Below are 15,418 nucleotides of genomic sequence, written 5' to 3' on the forward strand. Positions count from 1 at the left end.
GAGAGAGAGAGAGAGAGAGAGAGAGAGAGAGAGAAACATCGATGTGAGATTGGTTGCTTCCTGCACATGCCCAACTAGGGCCAGGGATGGAACCTGCATCCCAGGTACGTGCCCTTGACCAGGAATCAAACCCACAACCCTTCAGAGCACAGGCCGGCGCTCTAACCATTGGGAAAATCTGCCAGGGCCAGGATTATATTTTGAAACAAATTAGAGCTAGAAAGTTTTGAAAAAGATACATCAATTTTTAAACTTATTTCTAACTATGTTCTAAAGTAAAACTAAGAGTTGTAATAAGGCCCACATTTTAGAAACCTTTTCATTTATTTTGTTGCTTTTTTTATTGGATAATAACAACAACAACAAAATAAACGAGTGATTAGTGTTTGTAAGGCTAGAATATTTACCTATAAAAAATAAATGGAGTATTGATCTTGATATATTCCTGGTATCCTCTGCTTTTTGTTATTTATTACAGCATGAATCCAGAGAAACCTTATTGGGATTTAATATGGTGAACTACAGAGCATGCAAAAATTTGTGGAAAGCTTGTGTAGAACATCACACCTTCTTCCGTTTGGACAGACCCCTTCCACCTCAAAAGAATTTTTTTGCACATTATTTTACATTAGGTTCAAAATTCCGGTACTGGTAAGTATTGCTTATGCATTAATGCTGCATTGCTAGATTTTTCCTCCCTTTAAATTAAAGGTATAGTTTATTGAACCATAGAATTGTTACTCATACATACCTACAGAATCAAAATCTCCATAACTATATCAATAAAAAGTTCTGTAGGTTCTTGTGAGAAACTTGTTTCATTGACTTTATTTCATTTCATTAGTTCCTATAGTTAATGAATGATATTTAATTATTTATATTCTAGAAATGTTATAATTTCTACTGTTTTTATAAATATTTACAAGAAAACTTTTTCTTTGTTCCAAGACACCTTTTATTTGTAATCTATTTTCTGCATAAGCATACTAATACTTTGCTTTTTTTATGTGTGAGTTCTCAAACCCTTTATTGTAAAGAGTTCAAAACAGCTGTTATACAAAATCAGATTTAATAACTGAAAAGTAGCCCTATGTTCTTTTCCTAATATTGTTGTATTTTTTATTTGTGATAGCTTTTATTTTTTTCCTGAAGGCAACAATCTTTGGGGGATAGCTAATCAGATAAAAATAACAGCATAAGGCTTCATACAGGGTATTCTATTTAAAATGCATGCCTTCCCCTCCCCCCAAAAATTCAGTAGCAACTCAGACAGAATTGGGGAAATTTTAACATTGTCCCATGCACCAAGAGGTCAGGGCACATGCTCAGCTTTCAGGCTCGATGCCCAATAGGGGACGTGCAGGAGGCAACTGATCAATGTTTCTCTCTCTCTTTTCCTCTTTAAAATCAATAAAGACTTTTTATTTTTTCAGGCACAGCAGATTTTTAAGTGGCTTGGTGTCATGATTAACTCCTAGCTCACCTTCCTAAAAGCAATATTGGAAAAACTAAGGCAGTGGTACTTGCAAATTCAAAGGTAAATAGAGAGAGTGAGTGTTAGATCAATGGTGAAAGTCAAGGAAAACTTTACTAAACATTCAATATTGGTACTATACCTCAGCAAAGACAAAAGAAATCTCTAATGAGAGAACAGTACTGACCATAATGGTCTCAATAAATTTAATTCCTAACTAAGCAACCCCCAAAGTTATCGTACAAGGACTATACTTACCTATACTCTTCTTCTGTCCTTGAAAATACAATCTTCTATAATAATAAAAGCATAATATGCTAATTAGACCAGTGGATCTTCTGGACGAAGCCAGGGCTGCAAGGAAAGCCAGGTCCCAGATGCCTGCCAGTGGCAGGAGGGAAGCCCAGGTCCCGGGTACCAGAGGGAAGCCGGTGCTGGCAGCCGGGGGAAGGAAGGCCTACTCTTGCATGAATTTCATGTATCGGGCCTCTAGTATAAATATAAATAATGCACACACCATTTTACTTAGCAGCAAAGAAATGAGTAGATTGTAGTATCCAGCCTTTCACTATAATTCAAAAAGGTCTCAGATAAGATGAGAAAAAAAATCAAGGAATTTACCCAAACTATATCACAGCAAACAAAATCTAATCATGATGATGACAAATACAAAAGAGAGTTAAATAATCAGTTTGGGGGAAAATCATCACTGAAAAAAAATGAAATTTCTACATGGATATTGATTTTTTTTTTTTTAATGAAGAAGCTAAAGAAATTAGTTTAAAACAAGAAAATATTGGTGGGGAGAAGAGCAACACCTGCCATTCAGCCTATTACTGCCCTTGGGGGAATATGGGCCTAGTACTAGCAGGTTTTGCATTTCGAAACAGCTTTATTAAGGTGAAATTGACATACAATAAGCTACTATATTTAAAGTTTTAAAATTGATGTTTGGAGATACATACCCATTAATCCATCACCACTCAAGATAGCAAGCATATCTACCCAAAATGTTTCCCCAAACCCTTTTATAATTCCTTTCTCCCACTCTTTTATATCCCCATGAAACCAACAATATATTTTACTGTATATATAAATATATGTAAATGGTTTGTTTTTCTAAGGTTTTATGTCAGTTTAAGCATGTATATTGCATGTTTGTATTTTAGTCTGGCCTCTTTTACTAAGCATAGTTATTCTAAAATTTATCTGTGTTGTTACATGTATTGATGGTTCATTTCTTTTTATTGTGGAGTAGTATTCCATTGTATAGATATACTATAATGTTTTTATCTGTTCACTTGATTATGGATATCAAGTGGTTTGTTTCCCCATTTGGGTTGTTACCAAATTTGGGCTCTTAATAAAGCTACTGTGAACATTCATGTGAAATGTTTGCTTTATTTTCCCTTGATTAAATACCTAAGAGTGGAATGCCCAGATCATGTGCTAGATATATATTTAACTTTTCAGAAACTGCCAATCATTTTTTTAAAGGAGTTTGTACCATTGTATGTACCCACCAGCAATGTATGAGAGTTCCACTCAGTATATTCTCACCAATATTTGTTGTTATCTTTTCATTTTATTAGTGTCTTTTGAAGAGCACATAATTTTGATGAAGTTCAAATTGCCAGTTTGTTCTTTTATGGATTTTTCTTTTGGTTTCATAGCTAAGAAATCTTTGCCTAACTCCAGGTCACTAAGATTTATTCCTCTTTTCTTCTATGAGTTTTATAGTTTTAGCTCTTAAGATTTAGGTCTATGATTCATTTGAAATGATTTTTGTATATGGTGGGAAGGATGGATTGATTTTGTTAGGGGTTTTTTTTGTTTGTTTGTTTTTGCATATGGATATCCAGTTGTCCCAGCACAATTTATTGAAAAGATTATCCTTTTTCCATTGACTTGCTTTTACACCTTTGTTGAAAATCAATAATTCAAATTTTTACAGATTTATTTTTGCTCTTATATCTAATAAGTTTTAAATTCAGTAGTATTAGTCCTCCAACTTTGTTTTTTTATTTTCTCTTTTTGTTTTTTCTTTTTCATTTTATTTTGGTTTTTTTTTCTTTTAGAAGCAAAGCCTTTTTTTTTTAAGTTTCTTTATATGATGAATGACATTGATTTTCCTGATTTTCCAAGTGTTAAACTTTCCCTACATTCCAGTGATAAACCCTACTTTGTCATCATCTTTTACCCTTTTCTTATATTTTATTCACTTTGCTAAATTTTTATTTAGAATTTTTGCATTCATGTTCATGAAAGATAGTATTTTGTAGGTTTCTAATAATGTCATTGTCAGGTTTTGGTGTTAGGTTTTTGGCCTCATTAAATGAGTTGGGGGGAAAATAAATGAGTTGGAAAGTATTTCCTCATTTTCAACTTTCTAGAAGACTTTCTGTGGTAATGGTATTTTCTTTTGAAATGTGTGATAGAATTTACCAATTAATCCATGTAGGCCAGAAGTTTTAGTTACTGGAAGCTTTTGAACAACACATGAAAATTCTTTATTAGCTATAAAGTAATTCAAGATTTCTCTTCCTGAACAAGCATTAGTAGGTGTTTTTCAAGAAACTTATCTATTTCATCTAAGTTGTTGAATTTTTTGACATAAGTTTATAATATTTCCCTGTTATCTTTATATCTCTAGAATCTGTTAGGAATGTCATTTCTGTCATTCTTGATATTGGTAATATGTTTCTTCTCTTTTTTTTCCTGAATAGTCTCACTAGAGATTTATCAGCTTGGATTAAATATTTTTAAATATTGAACGACAAAGCTTTTATCCAGCCCTGGCCAGTATGGCTCAGTTGGTTGAGCATTGTCCTATGCACCAAGAGGTCGCTGGTTTAATTCCCAGTCAGGGCACATGCCCAGGTTGCAGGCTCGATCCCCAATGGTGGGCATGCAGAAACTTTTTTTCAGACCTATATATAGCTTGACTACCATGTCTAAAAGGGGAAAAACATATATTATATGTTTATAAACATATACCAATTCATAATATTCATATATTATAAAACATATATTATACCAAAAAATATATTATACTTAGCCAGGTTGCCATTGAAATTTAGACATTAACAAAAATAAAAATCCTCACAGAATGTAACATTTCTGAACCCATTTTTTAAAAATATTTAATAGTGCCTAGCCGGCATGGCTCAGTGATTGAGTGTCCTGGTTTTTGGGCTCGTTCCCCAGTAGGGGTCTCGCAGGAGGCAGCCGATCAATGATTCTCTCTCATCATTGATGTTTCTATCTCTCCCTCTCCCTTCCTTTCAGAAATCAATAAAAATATACTTTGAAAATATTTAATAGTAAAATTAAGCTATTCAGGAGATAAATTAAACTAGCTCATGAGCCCTAGCTGGTTTGACTCAGTGGATAGACTCTACCTTCAGTGGTTCTCAACCTTCCTCATGCCGCGACCCTTTAATACAGTTCCAAATGTTGTGGTGACCCCCAACCATAAAATTTTTGTTGCTACTTCATAACTATAATTTTTCTACTGTTATGAATCATAATGTGAATATTTGATATGCAGGATGTATTTAGGTGACCCCTGTGAAAGGGTCCTTCGACCCCCAAAGGGGTTGCGACCCACAGGTTGAGAACCGCTGGGATAGAGCGTCAGTCCTCGGACTGAAGGTTCCCAGGTTCACTTTCCAGTGAAGGGCACTTACCTCAATTGTAGGCTCCATCCAGTCCCTGATAGTGGCACATGCAGGAGGCAACCGTTCAATGTGTCTTTCTCACATTGATGTTTCTCTCTCTGTCTCCTCCCTCCCTTCTAGTCTCTCTAAAAAAATCAATGGAAAAATATATCCTCGGGTGAGGATTAACAAACAAACAAAAAATAGCTCATGAACTGGCCCTGGCTGGGTAGCTCAGTTGGTTAGAGTGTTTTCTCAATATGCCAAGGTTGTGGGTTCAATCCCTGGTCAGGGTATATACCAAAATCAACCAATGAATGCATAAATAAATGGAACAATAAATTGATGTTTTTCTCTCTCCTTCCCTCTCTTCCTCCCTTCTTCTCTGCTTCCCTCCCTCCCTCTTTCCTTTCCTCTCTCTAAAAATCAATAAAAGTAAATAAATAAATTAATTAAATAGATCAAGGAGAATCTGGCAAAAAGAACTAAGATTGAAGATTAAGCCCTTTAAATATAGAACTAATTCTTGAACAGTAGCCTATATAATAATGTGCAAATGTGCAAATTGACCAAAAAGCAGAATAACCGGTTGCTTTGACGTGCACTGACCACCAAGGGGCAGATGCTCAATGCAGGAGCTGTCCCCTGGTGGTCAGTGCGCTCCCACATGGTGAACACCGCTCAGCCAGAAGCCAGGCTCATGGCTGGAGAGTGCAGCGGGGTGGAGGGAGCCTATCCCGCCTCCACGGCAGCGCTAAAGATGTCCAACTAACAGCTTAGGCCCGCTTCCGGTGAGGAGCGGGCCTAAGCTGTCTGTCGGACACTCCCCAAGGGCTCCCAGACTGTGAGAGGGTGCAGGCCGGACTGGGGGACACCCCCCCTGAGTGCATGAATTTCATGCACCGGGCCGCTAGTTATGACTATATAATAGAATTTAAATATTATATAAATTTAACAAAGTAAAAGTAGTGGTATAACTTAAGAAAACAAGAGGAAGCAAGGGATTAATGGAAGTATGAGAATCCATATTAACAAAAATCAAACATTAATACACCAACTCCTTAAGGTTTTCCTCGCCTTTTTTTAATGAATGGCCGTCTTTTATTGAAAGGGAACTTACTTTGATATTGTTTTCATTAAAAGTGGCACTTATAGCATAATCACACTATAATAGAATTATGTCCATATTTGTAGCCTTTTACATGTATATATAGAGCAGGGGTCCTCAAACTACGGCCCGCGGGCCACATGCAAATACAAATATTATATTTGTTCCCGTTTTGTTTTTTTACTTCAAAATAAGATATGTGCAGTGTGCATAGGAATTTGTTCATAGTTTTTTTTTTAAACTATAGTCCGGTCTGAGGGACAGTGAACTGGCCCCCTGTTTAAAAAGTTTGAGGACCCCTGATATAGAGTTTAAGAAAAAATTTTAACTGCTTGCAATGGAGATTATTTTTTTAGGGGTAGGACTCTGGCTCTTGTTGGATTTTTTTAAAATTCTTTTTGTTATGCTTTTCTATATTGTTTGAATTACTTATAACCTTTATTCTTTTACCAATTGTTATTTTTTATTGTTCTAAGGATAAATATTTTACTGTCAGAATTTAGTGCTCTTACATTATGGTAACGTTTTTGCATTTTATTCAATAATCCTGAATTCCTAAAGGTTCATATCCTAAATTTTTTTTTAAATATATTTTACTGATCTTTTACAGAGAGGAAGAGAGAGGGATAGAGAGTTAGAAACATCGATGAGAGAGAAACATCGATCAGCTGCCTCCTGCACACTCCCCACTGGGGATGTGCCCGCAACCAAGGTACATGCCCTTGACCGGAATCGAACCTGGGACCCTTGAGTCCGCAGGCTGACACTCTATCCACTGAGCCAAACCGGTTAGGGCCATATCCTAAATTTTTAAAGAACTCATACAACTCAATGCCAAAAAGACCAATCCAATTAAAAAATGAGCAGCAGATCTGAATAGACACTTATCCAAAGATGGCCAGTAGTCATATGAAAAGATGCTTAACATCACTAATCATCAGAGAAATGTAAATTAAAACCACAATGAGATATCACCTCACATCTATCAGAATGTCTATCATCAACAACAAGTGTTAGCGAGGATGTGGAGAAAAGGGGAACCCTCATGCACTATTGGTGGGAATGCAGATTGGTGCAGCCACTGTGGAAAATATTATGGAGGTTCATAAAAAAATTAAAAATGTAACTGCCTTATAAGCCAGCAATTTTACTTGTGGATATATATCTGAAGAAGCCCAAAACACTTATTCGAAAGAATATATGCATCCCTATGTTCATTGCAGTGTTATCTGCAATACATAAGCTATGGAAGCAACTCAAGTGCCCATCAGTAGACTAGTGGATAAAAGAATGGGGGTACATATATACAATGCAATATTACTTGGCCTTAAGGAAAGAATGAAATCTTACTTTTTGTGACAGCATGGATGCACCTAGAGAGTATTATGCTAAGTGAAATAATTCAGGCAGAGAAAGATAAATGCCATATGACTTCATTTATATATGGAATCTAAAGAGTAAAATAAACGAACACAGAAAATAGGAACAGATTCATAGATACAGAGAACAGACTGATTGCCAAATGGGAGAAAGGTTGTGGAGTTGGGTGAAAAAGGTGAAGGAATTAAGTACAAATTGTTAGTCACAAAATAGTCATGGGAATGTAATGTACAGCATAGGGAATATAGTAAATAATGTAATAACTATATCTAGTGCCAGGTGGGTATTTGAAATATCAGGGAGGTGGGACCACTTTGTAAAGTATATGATTGTTTAACTACTATGGTGTACACCTGAAATTAATATTGAATGTAAACTGTAATGGAAAATAAGTAGTAATAATCTTGAACTCCTAGAGAATAATATTATGGATAATATCAATTCTAAACCTGTAATTGTCCCCTCATATTTCAATTTTATTTTTATGAAATTCAACTTGTTAATATCTAGCCTTTTGAGTAATAGTGTCCCATTTGGATCCACTTCACTGGAGAATTAATTTATGAGTCAAGTATACAGAAAGTTCTTTTGATTTTTTTAAATCAAAGCAATTTAATTGAGGGAATTGATTACATGTCTGTTAGGCTGGAAAAGCATAAAGAAGAATGGTTTTTGGAGAAGCAAATAGGAAGAATGGGTAATGCCTTAGGATCATAAGCTTGTGTTACCTCTGTGCCGGAGTCCACAAGCTGCATCGGCTCCTACACTGTTAGAGACAATATCTTGGTTAATTCTGGACCTGCCAGAGAGGTCCTGCTTTGATCAGGATGGTACCATGGACATCATGTTGTTTATCCTTGTGTCCTATCCCCATATTGTTTCAGCAGCTACTGCATTCAGCCAGTGTTCTGCTTTGACTTGGTCTGCTTTCTAATCTCCCATCAGAATAAAAGCAGAACCTACCTGAAAGCCAACTTGCAAAAGAAAGTAGAAAATAAGAGTTTGTTGCCTCTAGTCTCCTGCAAAACTTAGCAGAACACAGGACAGGATTGAGGCCTGTGACAGCTCAGTTAATATTAAGTTAAATTTATGTATATATTAGCCATATACAGTATTCTATAGTTGTAAAATTGTTTTATATTTGTAGTTTAAAGAACTTTGGAAACATTATGAAAGCACTTTTTAATCATCAGAATCCTATATAATAAAGAGCTAATATGCAAATGGTCATCACGCTGTAACGACTCACACACTCAACACTGGTGAGAGAGGAATGGGGACCAGCCAGGCACAAATGAGCTCACGAAAGAGGAATGGGAACCAGTCAGGTTTTGGCTCAGGAGAGGGACAAGCCACACGTCCTGCAGTCCCTGGCGCTAGCAGCTGGGGCTGCGGCCTGGGAGAGGGACAACCCGCCCACCCCGCAGTCCCAGGCACCTGCGGCTGCGGCCCAGGCAAAGCCGCTCGCCCATGGTCCCCTGTGGCTGAAGCCGACCCGGTCCTGGTGCCTGCGAACGGCCGGAGGAGGGAATCCTGGGTCCCGGGAGTGGGGTGAGGCAGAGGTGGTTAGGGGCGATCAGGCCAGAAGGGTAGCAGTTAGGGGTGATCAGGCTGGTAAGGGAGCAGTTAGAGGCGATCAAGCAGGCAGATGGGGTTAGGGGCAAGCAGGCAAGTGGTTATGAGCCAGTGGTCCCAGATTGTGAGAGGCAGTTGAACATCCCCTGAGGGGTCCCGTTTTGGAGAGGGTACAGGCCGGGCTGAGGGGCCTTCCTCTTCCCCCCTCCCCTGCACAAATTTCGTGCACTGAGCCTCTAGTGATTAAATAATTTGGTAAATGAGGTAGCAATGGCAGCATGACCAAGTTTACCTGGACAGAGTCATATTGCAGAGAGTATGCATTAAGTAAAAGATTTTTTCCCCTCATAATAAGCAGTGGTTGGAAATATTAGAATTAACGTAATACTTAAAATATTGAAATGTTATTTCGATTGAGAGATGGAAGTTGGAATATCACACGGTTTGTTCTTCCACCAACCTCCTCATACATACACCCTTATTATCTCTGTTCCAAGATATCCAGGGGATTAAAATCATTGTACTAATGTGGACATACAAAATGATGAATATTAATTTGATACCTTATTTGCAGTTACAAGTATAATTTCTTCTTCTTAAAGGAAATATAATTTCTTAAACTTCAACTTATCTAAATTTAAAAATCATAGTAACATTTCTGAACACAGCGCCCTAGACCGCTCGGCCATCCTGACGCTCATAGTAACATTTCTAACGTTTCCATTAAAATTTCAACAGACATGCCATTCTATTTACATTTAGCTATACTTATCCATGAAAGATGATCTTACAATTGTTTGCTTAGCTTTGGAAGCCCATGTGGCTGCTTTTATATGTATTAGATATCTGCATATGTAAATGTTTATATTTGATATATTAGACATTTATGTACATTCGCAGTTAAATGTGATGTGTCAAGTAGCAAATTCTCTGAGAACGAAGTTTTTATTAACAAATTAGAGGCCCGGTGCACAAAATTCGTGCACTCAGTGAGGGTCCCTCAGCCCTGCCTGTGCCCTCTTATAGTCTGGGAGCCCTCGGGGGATGTCCAACAGACAGCTTAGGCCCGCTCCCCATAGGGAGCGGGCGTAAGCCAGCAATTGGACATCCTTAACACTGCTGTGGAGGTGGGAGATGCTCCCACCACCGCCACTGTGCTCGCCAACTGTGAGCTCAGCTTCTGGCTGAGCAGCGCTCCCCCTGTGGGAGTGCACTGACCACCAGGGGGCAGCTCCTGCATTGAGCGTCTGCCCCTTGGTGGTCAGTGCGCATCATAGTGACCAGTCATTCTGCTGTCAGGCCAAAACTGGCTCTCCGACATCTCCCCAAGGGGTCCCAGATTGTGAGAGAGTGCAGGCCAGGCCAAGGGACCCCACCGGTGCACGATCAGGGCCAGGGAGGGACATGGGAGGGCTCCAGGGCATGTCTGGCCCATTTCACTTAGCCCTGATTAGCCAAATCCCAGCAGCAAGCTAACCTACTGGTTGGAGTGTCTGCCCCCTGGTGGTCAGTGCACATCATAGCGAGCAATAGACTGGTCTTAGCATATCATTAGCATATTATGCTTTGATTGTTTAATGGCCAAGTGGACGACCGGACACTTTGCATATTAGGCTTTTATTATATAGGATTTGGTCTGGAATCATTGGAGTACCACAATGGAGTGTCAGTTCCCGTGCATAAACAGTGTGCTTGCTAGACAATTCAGCTTCAAGACAAACCCTCTATAGTGCTCAATTCCAAATCATATTTCTGTTCTTAGTTCCTTTCTATATACAAAAATCTGGAATTTTTTTCTGTCTAGACATGAAAGAATATGGGGATGTAACCAGTCTTTTTTTTTTAATCTTTATTGTTGAATGTATTACATATGTTCCCCCCCCTCCGCCCCCAGTTTTAGCGTGCCCCTGCCCCAGGCCTTCACCACCCTATTGTCTGTGTCCATGGGTTATGCATATATGCATACAAGTTCTTTGGTTGACCACAATGTAACCAGTCTTTGTATCTGTAACCATTATCAGTAGATAAGGAGGAAAAGCTTGTCTAAGGAAAGAGCTATTCTTCAAGATGTCCATGTTTCAGGCCCTTCATTAAGTAGTAGTAGAGACACCAGCTAAACCACAGCACTCTAGGGCAGTGATGGCGAACCTTTTGAGCTCGGCGTGTCAGCATTTTGAAAAACCCTAACTTAACTCTGGTGCCGTGTCACATATAGAAATTTTTTGATATTTGCAACCATAGTAAAACAAAGACTTATATTTTTGATATTTATTTTATATATTTAAATGCCATTTAACAAAGAAAAATCAACCAAAAAAATGAGTTCGCATGTCACCTCTGACACGCGTGTCATAGGTTTGCCATCACTGCTCTAGGGTAGGGCAGGGCTTAGATGAGCTGAGACACAACAGCCTATCTCAGTCTAGAGCAGTGGTTCTCAACCTTCTAGCCCTTTAAATACAGTTTCTTGTGTTATGCCCAACCATAAAATTATTTTCGTTGCTACTTCCTAACTGTAATTTTGCTACTGTTATTAATGTAAATATCTGATATGTAGGATGGTCTTAGGTGACCCCTGTGAAAGGGTAGTTCGACCGCCAAAGGGGTCGCGACCCACAGGTTGAGAACCACTGGTCTAGAGGGAGTGCTTTTATAGGGCATAGCAGAGAAGGAATTCTTCTCATGCAAAATTATTTCACATTTACTCCCAAATAAGGAAGTGTCTATGGAACACATCTCTATTGATTAATGAGAGAACTTAATTTTCATCCATTCAGGTAGAACTGTAATGTATTCCAGTCTTTCCTTCTTATCCTCTTTCTTTTCCCTGCTAGAAATATCTTATCTCTTAAGAGAATGTAATGTAATTACGTGGTGTGTTATTTTATAATTCTCTTCAGTATTTTATTGTGCATATTTATGTATTTCAGTGGGAGAACTGAAGTCCAGTCAGTTCAGTATGGCAAAGAAAAAGCAAATAAGGACAGGGTATTTGCAAGGTAAGCCTCCTGTTTCAGTATCTTCTTTTTAAAAAAAATATATATATATATTAAAATTACTAAAAACTTTTTTCAAATATGATTACAGAATTATCACCTGACCCTTCCTTTAATTAAACAACAAATTATGTTGGAATAGTGAAATAGTTTGTCCAGTTTATTCATTCATATGTTTTGCATGAGCTAAATTAACCCCGTGCCAAGCATTATAGCTCTGACTATGCTGAATCAAGTATTATATTATTAATATAACATTGTTTTGCATGGTTCAATACCCATTTTTAAAACATTTTAGAGCCCTGGCTGGGTGGCTCGGTTGGAGCATCATCCCGTAGCTCCAAGGTTTTAGGTTTGCTTCCCAGTCAGAGCATATACCCAGGTTGCAAGTTCAATCCCTGATCAGGATGCATAAGAGAGGCAACCAATCGATGTTTCTCTCTCTCTCTCTCTCTCTCTCTCTCTCTCTCTCTCTCTCTCTCTCTAAAGACAATAAAAATATATCCTCAGGTGTGGATTTAAAAAGGTATAATCACTTGGAATCAAAGGAAGTGAGCCCAGATGAGCTCTACCAACAGTGGTATCCTAGGAACCAAGTAGCAAAGCCAGGTTGGCTACCTGCTCTTTGATTTTAATTTTCTAGGTCCCCACTCATCCTCTGCCAGGAGCTGGGGCAGGAAAGCCGATTTGGCACTGCTGGCCCAGCCCTGAAATAGAGCCCCCTTCTCGCCACCCCTCTGCAGGCTCACCACCTTGCCCCCTGCCAAGGCAGTTTTCCTTTCATTTCTGTGTGTTTTCTATGTTCTTAGTCTCTACTCCTACTCCTGCTGCCTTTGTGGATCAGGATCAGGTCCCAGCCACAGACAGAAAAGGACACCATGTACAGTGGCATACCTTGAACAGTTGCTAATTTTCACTGTTGGGAAAGTGATTTGATTTAGAATTAAATGGTTTACATTGAAAAAAAATCGTTTTGAGAAACAACATGACATGTATTATCCAGTCATTTCCATATATTTTTTAATCATGTTAAGAAATAAGTTGCTTTTTATTTGGATGGCATTTAATTGTCTTCACTTTTTTAGGATCTGTTAATAGCCAGTTTACTTTTAACAAGTGAAGTGAGGTGATTAAATTTATGTTTCAGAAAATGTTTTGATGAGCAAGGATAGAGAACAGATGAGAAATAGAGACTGAGTACCCAGAGACCAGGTCTCTCTCCCGCCCCCGCAACTTGGCATTTGGACATTCTAGTGATAGTTAGAGTGGGGAGACAATAAAATAATCCCCAGAGGAAAGAAAAAGAGCAATCACCAAGAAAGGAAATAAGTAAAACAGAGGCATGCAGTTAACTTTGACTCTGGACTTGCACACACACGGGAGTCTGTTTCCCAGGTTATTGCAATAATTCAAGTGAAAATAATGAAGTCCTGAACTAAAATATTGGCAATGAGTGGAGGATCAAATTTGGGGCACATCTTATAAGTAGAAATAGTAGAAATAAATGACCAATTGGATAGAGATGTTTTAGCTACAGGCGTATCTGGAAAGAAAGTCAGATTTAAATGATATACAACAGATGAGATGTAGAAGGGAGAACAAATTTGTAATGGAAAAAAGGTGTTAAATTGGCACGGGTCTAGTTTGATATGCCTGAGCAACACTCTTTTTTTTTTTTCTTCTGAGCAACGCTCTTAACAGGATCATCCAATAAATGATTAAATATTCACTGGCACTGCAAAAAAGATGGCGACCGGCAAGAAGGCAGGGAGGGAGAATGTGTGAGAGAGTGAGGGAGCGATAGAGGAGTGTGTGGTGTGTGTGTGTGTGTGTGTGTGTGTGTGTGTGTGTGTAAGAGAGAGAGACAGAGAGTTTAGGATAGTTAGATACTGCGGGTCTTGCAGGGGGCTGCCAGACTGGGCAGTCTTGGATTGCATAACCCCACTGCCACCACGGATACTCCAGGGCAGGCGCAGAGAGCATGCCATCTTGAAGAACAGAACTACTTGTGACTTGGATTCCAGCCTTACCACCACCCAATCTGGTCTCAGATGCAATCCAGGACCTTACAACCACTTGGGACAAAGACCTGCCATCACAGATGCAGACCCATGGACACCAAGAGTCCGGACATCCCACCTGCAGATTTCTGTGAGTCACAGAGCCCATCTCCCTCCCCGACGGCCCGCTGCGGTGGCATAGGACCTGCCAGACCCACTCTGCGCGAGCAGGCCTCCTGCCAACACAGGGCGGCTGTGCAAATTAACTTTGACTCTGGACTTGCGCACACACAAGGGATTCTGTTTCCCATGGCGCAGGAGTGGGCCTCCCTCCAAGACAGGGCGGCTCCGCTACCTGATTTCAACTCTGGGCCCTCATACAGGAGTCTGGTTCCCACGCGCAGGAGTGGGCCTCCCCCTGACACAGAGTGGCTGTGCAACCCGGCTCTCCAAGTAGACCAGGGACCCTGATTCTCCACACGAGAGGCAGCACTGAGCACTGATGACTCTGATTCTCAGCATGCATGGCTCCCACCGACCCACAGCAGCCACACACCGTGATGTCAGAGCTCTCCAGTGACACTCGGGTGGTGCGACGCTCCCACTGCACATGCCTCAGGCCCCCGCAACTTGCCTTTTGGACCTTCTAGTGATAGTTAGAATGGGGAGACAGCAAAACAATCCCCAGAGGAAATAAAAAAAGGAATCACCAAGAAAGGAAATAAGTGAAACAGAGGCATGCAGTATGACAGAAAGAATTCAGAATAATGGTCATTCAGTTCATAAACCATATGGATGAGAAAATCAACAACCTGTGCAAAAAATCAGGAAGAAATCAAAAATGATATAGCTACAATCAAAAACGCTATGGAAGGTTTCAACAGTAGACTAGAAGAAGCAAAGGACCGAATTACTGAGTTAGAAGATAAGATATAGAAACAAGCCCATCTGAACAGCAACTGGAGAAAAAAAATTAAAAAGCAGGAGGAGAGCCTAAGGGAGCTTTGGGACAACACGAAACAAGGTAACATACTAGTATGTATAATAGGGGTGCCAGAAGGAGAAGAAGAGCAGTAAGGATTAGAGCAGCGGTTCTCAACCTGGTGGTCTCGACCCTTTGGGGGTCGAACAACCCTTTCACAGGGGTCACCTAAATACATCCTGCATATCAGATATTTACATTACGATTCATAACAGTAGCAAAATTACAGTTATGAAGTAGCAAC

The 15,418-nt window shown here is 39.3% G+C and overlaps 1 protein-coding gene across 7 annotated transcripts in view; it reads left to right on the forward strand.

The window, feature by feature from the left end:
* The window catches only part of PTPN4 (protein tyrosine phosphatase, non-receptor type 4 (megakaryocyte)), a 213,048-nt gene that overhangs the window by 116,049 nt on the left and 81,581 nt on the right, over positions 1–15,418 (forward strand). For all 7 annotated transcript variants that reach the window (XM_014547921.1, XM_005876489.2, XM_014547925.1 and 4 more), the window contains 2 exons: positions 479–651; positions 12,127–12,195. In XM_014547921.1, coding sequence (XP_014403407.1) covers positions 479–651; positions 12,127–12,195 — 242 coding nt within the window. The remainder of the gene's footprint in view (positions 1–478; positions 652–12,126; positions 12,196–15,418) is intronic.

Source organism: Myotis brandtii, unplaced genomic scaffold (genome assembly GCF_000412655.1).
Source record: "Myotis brandtii unplaced genomic scaffold, ASM41265v1 scaffold488, whole genome shotgun sequence".
NCBI classification, from domain to species: domain Eukaryota; kingdom Metazoa; phylum Chordata; class Mammalia; order Chiroptera; family Vespertilionidae; genus Myotis; species Myotis brandtii.